The following is an 8,443-nucleotide window of genomic DNA, read 5'->3' as shown; positions in this document are numbered from 1 at the left end:
TGGAGCTCAGCGATGAGGAGCGGGGCATAAAGGCAAGATGCTGCTTGCTTGGAACCGTGCCACAGGGAAAGCGGGAAAACGAAAAGTGTAATGGCTGAAGTTGGTGGGAAGAGGGAATGAGGTGAGACAGGACAGGTAGGAAATATCCTATCCTGTTCCTTCGCCACACCGTGTTGCGTAGGACAAAGCGGGCGGGAAGAAATAAAGCTTCTGACTGAACAGGATCTCATCAAAGACTTCTAAGCAGTTCAGGTGTGGCTGACTATTTACTAACGTTCTCCTCTCTGCAGCCTGGTGCCTGGAGGAGAGCCAGCTGGCTAGGCATCAATCAAGATAGGCCAAAGAAATGATTTATGGGAAGCAACCAACAGTTAGGGAGTAGGCTGTTTCACAACTATTGCAAAGCTTAATGCCTCCTAAACACTACTTCCTTGAAGGGGATACCATAGGTTGTGCCCTGCTGAAAAAGAAGACCTTAGTGGAGTAAGAGTGGCTGCCATCTCAGAAGCCAGTAGTGTTAGCTATCTTTGGGAGTGCCTGTGAATTCTCCAGGCAGTCTCCTGTACTTCAACAAGCTCATTCATCCTTTGCATGAACAGACACCTCTCAAGCATTTTCAGGCCTATTATGGGGGGCTTAAACAAGGAGATACTCTCCCATGCATGTTACAACTTCCACTTTCATATGATGCCAAACCAATGGAGAATTTAGTCCTGAAGATCAGGCTACTTTATGCTGCCTAGCACCAACCCTGACATTCAGATGTTGAGAAAGGTGGGAGAACAATTAACAAATGTAATCGTCTCTCAGATTACTCACAATGTGAGATCATCCACCTCATGGCTCTTTCTGAAGCAGCTTGAATTTAGCCATAAAGCCACATTCACCCAGTTCCTATATCTCTACACCACACTATCAGCCAGGGGTTACGGCTGTAATAAGCATATTTGCTCGAACTCAGTGCCGCCAGATCTGGTGACAGCAGCCCCAGGGTTGGGAGAGGATGAGGAAGAACAGTGTCTCTGTGCTATACGTTGGGTAGGCTGATTATCTTGGATATAAGGCAGTCTAAACGCATATAAAATCTGGATGCTGTTATTGAGCCTGTGTAAATCATGCAAGCTGAGAAGTGTGTAAAGCATAAGCAAGCAGTGAGTCTCTGCGGCACCAACTCTCTGTTCTCCACTCTGCCTGCACCGTGGTTGCAAGTGTGTCTGCATTGCCCAGGCAAAATTTCCCATTACTCAGCGAAACCTAGCTCTCCACTGCTGTGGTTAACAGAGAGCTGAGGAAGGTATACATTTTCACCAGAATTTGATGCACTTCACGAAGAGTAGATAGTTTTCTGAAGTACACGTTACAACGTGCACAGGAACAATAGGGTCATGTAGAAATGATGAAGCAGAGACAGTCATAATGTATATGCGTCTGCAAAGACAGTTTCAAAGTCAGTACATGGCTAGGAAATGCTACTACTAACACTGCCCTTGCAGAGTTAATTAGATTGCTTGTATAGATGCATTATAACACTACTTTTAATTACAGGATCACATTTTACTTTTTCCACAGAGCCCATTCCAAGCTCCTGATGCATAGAGTCAGAACAACTTTTGACTTTAATCTCTCTAGCACAGCTGCTGGCTCATTGTCTGTAATTGCTGTTTTTGGAGAAGGGACAAACCCAGGCACTCTCACATATTTTGAATGAGATTTGCATATCTGCTTGTTTTCTTGCAATCCCTTTCAAGGGCATATGGGCCAAGGCATTGGAATCTAATTTACAAATCCATACTGCAGACCTTCACCAACTGCGCCCAATGCATCAGCTTCCAGAACAGCTGTGATGCTCCTACCGAAAGCACAGGTTACCCAGCAGGTGCCAGCACTGACAGAAGCACTGAACACTTTACTTTTCTATAGCAGTTGAGTGCTGTGGTCCTCACCCATCACATGATTCAGAGAAACCAGATTCCCCATGAAGACACGTGTGATGGCCCCATGCCTGGGGAGAAAGTGACATCTGAAGCCATACTGCTCCACACCAGTGCTGACAGAGTGGTATGGGAACAAAAGAAATGTGATGTGAGAACCAGAACCTACATGGTTCTTTTTTTGAATTTTATGACTTTGCTTTTGGTATTTCTCTTCATTTTCAACTTAATAACACATAATGGGTTAAGATCCATTCTGCACTGGAACTTTGCTTTTGCTTTTTTCTACTTTCTCATTTCAGACAAGGATGTCAATATTATTTACAGAAGTTATTGAACTACTTTCTGCAGATTGTATTTGCCTTTATCTGCCCTTAATAATCTGTGTTGATTTTCTTGCTCTCTTTTTTTAGGTTTCCAAATGGCTGATCCTTTTCTATATGATACTGGAGAAAGATCTCAATATGGGTGCCTTGGCCATGAAGTACAAATTGAGCACATCAAGGCATATGTTTGCAGACCATCTTTTTTCACAGACAAAGCTGTGATTGTGATTCATGATATATTTGGATGGTTGTTCCCAGACATTAGATACATAGTCGATTTGATTGCAGGTCATGGATACATGTAAGCAATTCTCTTTCCTGTCCTCCTCTTAAATGCACCAAGAGATCACCAGGCCCAAAGATAAGCATGCTATATACCATACACATAGGGCAACCATACCATTTCAGTCTGAGCGAATAAAACTGCAAAGGGACACATTGTTCCTATGAGGCCACGAAAGCTACTAAAATGGACCCATCAAAAATGCTACCTGAGCACAATGCCACAAGGAGAGTCATGAAGTGCCAGTGTTTGTTTATGTGGCAGGCTGGGTGATTAAAAGATAAACATTGTTATCTGTAAGTTGTACAAGCTTTTCACAACCAATCTTCTCAAGAGTTGCTTTAGCTCTTACTAGCAGAGACATCTACGCGTGTTTATATAGAATCAGGAGGGTTGCTTAATCCCTTTGCTTTTGTATTAAGTATGTCTAAGGAAACATCAAGTTTATTTGTGGGGTTTTTTTCCATAGAAAGACATATACTTTTAGCTCTGCTGATTGCCAGAACGGGATGAGTAGAAGATGATTCAGATAGTAACCATGTAGATGTGTACTCTGGAGCAGAAAAGACATTAGGAGACATTTTTACGTCTATAGATTCTCCCCATCTGCACATGAAAGTTGACTTGATTCCCTGTCTCACACAGAACCATCTGCCCAGACTTCTTCAAGGGGACAGACCCCTGGAAAACTACGGATCACTGGGCTGACTTTGCTGACTGGATGAAAGCTCACGATCCTATGAAAGTAGACAAGTAAGACACATATTTGTACTTGAACATTAAAGAGCATCCAGCAAACAAGGGGAATTTGTGTGAAATGTTAGAAGTGGCATCTCAAGCTGGCTGCATGCACACAATTGCTTATTCTGGGTGGTTCTTCTGTGATTCTGGGCGCTGTCTTGGCTGGGATTTGGAAAGGATCATCTGCTCCATCCATCACTCTGCTTATTGTCCCCATCTTTTTCCTGGCCCCTTTTCTAATTATGTTATATTGGCCACACAGGCCCATAGCCAGAGTTTCACAGGCTATGAAATACTCAGCACTCTCACCCGCAAGTGCTGATTCTGCCTCCATTCCCTCAAGGTAAGGAGGCAAACTCTTCGACAGCTGCTCCTGCTACCTGCTAGTCGTCACTTGCTCATCTTGCTTTCTGCATGTAGATAATGATAGGTGCAGATGACATTCTCCTGAGCAGCACTAGATCAAAATTTGCCAAGACAGCCCAAAACTTAAAATACATCTGATCAACTATATTGTTTTTCTCAATGTGAAAGAAAGGGCCTGCTACCTGTAGAGCCTAGAATTGACTGTAACAGGGCTTTCCTGAATTACGGGAAGCATTACTGTTTCTTCAGCATTTATCACCACAGTCTAAAACTTCAGAAGATGACAGTAAGGCACTGAGACCCTATTACTCAGCTGTCATCAGGTAATCCACAAGTATTCTTCTGACCCTTTCAGGAGGTCCCAGCAATTACAGTCTAACTTTAACATCTCTCAGCAAAGCTTTTGACCACATACTTGCAGAAGCTGTGACCGAATTTTTTGAAAAGACAAATAACTAGCACATGTAAAAAAATCTTACTTCAAAGACTAAGCAGACGTGGGCACTGTGTTAAACAATTAAGACCTCAAGGACATGGGTGTGCTGTCTTTTGAGGGTTCACCTGTAGCTGCCCTCAAGGTCAGATCCATTGCTCTTTCAGAACACAAGGAATCCAACATATCCATGACTGACTTAGCCTCCTTCCAAACAAACTGAATCTGAGAAAGCCCATCCATTCACAGCGCACTCCCTGGCTACAGGCCAAGGACACAATCTCCTTCTCATGTCACTCTCATACTGTTTTTTTTGTCAGCCTAACCAAATCTGTGATGACCACACTAATATACCAAATATTTGAAAATATACTTATTAGCGTATGCAGTCTGCATTTAAAATTCATTTAAAACTCTGTAGGTAATGAAAAAGATAAAACTATTAAGACTTTAAAAGTTAGCAATTAAAAACAATTTTCATATTTTTTGCATTATACCTAATGCAATACCTGTTTTTTTAAACATTATAGTTACTGACAATTTAATTTTGAGTAATTGCTACTTTAGCATAGTATTATTGCATGTGGGCTTGGTAGGATATTTTAATATTAACTCATGCAACAGGAATGACACAGCCAAGATAAATCTTTATCTAAATAGGTGGACTCTGTAGAGATAGCACAGTGAAGCTTATCTATTCCTGCAATCCATAATGCAAGATGTTGTTCTACTTGCAGATATGTCTTGTCTTTAGTTGTCCTGTCCTAGACAAAGTGATTCAATTAAAAATTTGCTTATTTTGAAAACAAAGGAGCAGGTCACAATTCAGGTAAGTGTTTAAGTACCTACATCTGTACTTTCCTAAACTAGGACCGGAGATGTTAACTCCCATTTAAGAACAGAAGTCACTGCTCTGGGCTGAAATGTGTTTTTAAAGTATTCTGTTTTAAATGATTGGGGGTGCAGATGCAGAAAAATTCATGTATCTCTTTTAATTTATTTCTTAAATTGTTAAGTACTGATTCTGCAATAGATTCCTTAGTTTACTTTTGTTTATATGTCTTAGGGAAGCTGATGTTGTCTTGAAGTATCTAAAGGAACAATGCGGTGCAAAGAAGATTGGTATCGTTGGGTTTTCCTGGGGTGGAATGGCAGTACATCACTTGATGCTGAAAAATCCTGAATTAACCACTGGGGTGTCCCTCTACGGTAGTGTAGAACACATGGAAACTTACATGGGCTCACACAACTATGCATAGTTTGTAAGTCTAGTTATTGCTTTGTAACAATTTCTGTAAATACTCAACTCAAAGGTGAGTTGCAGATTTTAATTATTTCAGCAATATGCTGTCTTGGTATCAAAATTTAAGAATGGTGTAAACCAGAAAAAAAAGTTTCCTTTTGCACAGAAATTTTCTAATCTTTTTTTAGCACTTGGAGAGTGGGAAATATATTTTCTAAATGCTTTTTTTCTCCATCGGAATAGAAACTGTCCTGATCTAAAAGAAGTATTTAATAAGTAAACTTAAATAGAAATTTTGTCTTTTAATTTGCCATTTGTCTTGCAATATTGTTAACCTCACTAACAGATTGTTTCTCAAATACACTACAGGAATAATTAGGGACTCCGAAGAAAGATACAATTTACTAAATCCCACATTTTTCATTTTTGGTGAGAAAGACCACACTATTTCTTATGATCAGGTAAGTTGCACTGGAAATTATTTTCTTTTTCCCATAGTTCTTTTATCCTACACAGAAATCCTAGTTTGTTAGAAACCATTTTCAGATATGAAAAATCAGACAGGCTGGACTGTTTTGCTTATATTTCAACTTCCCCTGTATCTTGCTTAGGTTATTCAAAGCTTCTTTTTTGAGGTGAGAAATGCAGTAAAGACCAGTCATCAGTCTCTGAGTGGCTGGACAAGCAGAGTATGAAACTGGGCAGGAAGATCCAACTGGTATGAGCCAAACAACTCAAAAACTTGGATATTACTGCTATGGTTGAGACAACAGGTAGTTAAACCACTGAATTGTTTCCATTTGAATGGAAAAAAATTTTCAGCCTAGTAACTGAACTTTTTGATGATGTGGAACAATGACTAATTGCTTTCGGTACAAGAAGACAAAACGAACTGTGTCAGAAGAGTGGGCGTGAATCTTAAGTATGACAATGACAACTTGTGGACTCTGTTTTGACTCCTGGCTGCCTTCTACATTCTGATATAACCCCTATTGTAAGTGTTATCTGAGAGGGTGGAAAAATATATGGGTAGGAAACTGGTGGCCTCTTCTGTGTGTAAATTCTTTCTCTTTGGTGACGAAGGTAACTTACCACCTCTAGAGTAGTTTGCTGTGCAGGAGCAGGGTCTAATGGGAACTGGCAGTGTGCTCTGGGAATGCAGAAGCCAATCGATATTTACTTCTGTGTTATTCAGCACATTGATCTCTACCTCAAATATGTGTCTCCTCTGCACAGGAAAACAACTCCTTCACTCCCTGTCCCCTTTTTATGGTGAAGGTGTCCTTTTCCCAGGGGCACAATTTTCATAAATAAGTTTTTTTCCGTCATGCATTACACATTAAAACCATACCTTTTCTCCTGAAGCTTTCTCTCCAGGCTACCTGTGCAGATTGTGTAAGAAAAATTCCTGCATTTAAAAAAAATAAATCTTCGAATACATTGTTTTCTGCACTGAGCAATCCAGGGCTCTGGGGAAAAAAAAAAAGTGAACATGAAATAAATTACAGTACTGTCTCTAACCTGCACAGTGGGTAGAAATAAGCTTGCAGGGCCAAAATAAGTGTTCACTCTCCTATTTTCTTAATTTTTAAATGGAAATGAGCATAAAAATGTGTCTATACGTATATAGGTACATAATCATATTATTAGTACTCTGTGTGTAAGCATGTGTGTACTTACGAAGAGATTGTGCAGGAGTGGTGTCTTTTTTGTCATACAGTAAACTAAAAAAACCCCTCTGTTTTCTTAAACTCTGTTACTAAGCCTCTAAACATATTTTGGACTGAGAGTCACTGAGGGAATATGTTCTCTCAAGATCGGAGCTTAAAATTAGGTTACAAAACTAAGTCTCTGAATAGAAATGCACCCATTCCTTTATGGCAATGAGATTTACCAAACCATCTTTGCAGTAAATCTTGAGGTTCTTAGACTGACCCATACTTTTAAAAAATGTTTCAGTCTTGTATTCCTAAAAGGGGTTTTCTCATCTGTTGAGCCACAGAACCTGCTTCAAGTGTGACAGTTGAGAAAAGACAAAGATGTAGCGGTACGAGAAAAGGTGTTTGTCAAACTTAAAAAAAAAAAACCAGAACGCAAAACCGCAACATAATGGAAAAAATCTCTCTTTTACAGATCACCTTATTGGAGGAGAAGTTGAAACAGTACTGTAAAGTGGCATATAAAATTAAAGTTTATCCTGGACAAGTTCACGGGTTTGCACAATTGAAGCCAGAAGATATGAAACCTGAGGATAAACCTTATATTGAAGAAGCTAGAAAAGATATGATTGACTGGATCAAAATGTTTATTTGACAAAAGCATAAAGTAATACTAGGCTTCAAGATCGGTGTTTGACTTCATTTGAAAGAAGAAAACAGCCAAGGGAAAACTATCTGGTTTTGAAAATTTTCACAAAGAAAAATAGGAACACTTTAATTTATAGTTCTTAATTATTTTTTACAAGGTTTACACAAGATTGTGAAATCAAAGTTGACTAAAGGACGATTAGGTATTAAAAAGTTGCTTGAATTTATCTTGATTTGTATTTGCTTCATTATTCTGCATTATGACATCAATAGTAATGATACCATTTATCCATTTGTCTATGCTAGTGAGTATGACTTCATCTTAACTTTATCCGAGTAGTTTCAGGCTTTATTTTGGAATGATGATTGGTGGTCATAGGTGTTAACACAGAAATACCCTGGCTTTGCATATAGACTTTTTTTTTTTAATTAGCTGCAAAGCATTGTCTCAGAAACACTGCTGTACTGAGCAGAATTTCCCGTATATGAAAGGAACATTTGGCTATGTTAAAGAGTTACGAAGGAATGATGTTGTTAGGTACCTACCTCCAGGTATTCCCTTGGCATTGTTAAGAAAGGCACTTCTAGTATTACTTCATCAACATCCAGGAAAGGTAGAACCAGTCCCTCCTAGCTGTGGAAGTAACCCAGGCATGAACACCGCAGAAACACTGGGTTTATTGTCCTGGTCCAAACTGTGGTGATCAGGCACAAGGCTCACAAACAGCTACCCTCACTCCGTCCTGATTATATTCTTTGCTTTACATTATATTCCTTGTTCCTCTCTCAAGTTTTTCCCCTTTAACACCCTTAT

General features: G+C 39.5%; 1 protein-coding gene across 1 annotated transcript; it reads left to right on the top strand.

Annotated features, from left to right (window-relative positions):
- Nucleotides 1-2,352: 2,352 nt before the first annotated feature.
- LOC141464038 (carboxymethylenebutenolidase homolog) lies at nt 2,353-7,636 on the top strand. The gene is made up of 5 exons (XM_074146762.1): nt 2,353-2,558; nt 3,186-3,293; nt 5,147-5,289; nt 5,693-5,784; nt 7,457-7,636. The coding sequence occupies exons 1-5, from the start codon at nt 2,353-2,355 to the stop codon at nt 7,634-7,636; spliced, it is 729 nt and encodes a 242-aa protein (XP_074002863.1).
- The last annotated feature ends 807 nt before the right edge of the window (nt 7,637-8,443 follow it).

This window comes from Numenius arquata, chromosome 4 (genome assembly GCF_964106895.1).
Source record: "Numenius arquata chromosome 4, bNumArq3.hap1.1, whole genome shotgun sequence".
NCBI classification, from domain to species: domain Eukaryota; kingdom Metazoa; phylum Chordata; class Aves; order Charadriiformes; family Scolopacidae; genus Numenius; species Numenius arquata.
This window is presented reverse-complemented; position numbering and strand designations above follow the sequence as displayed.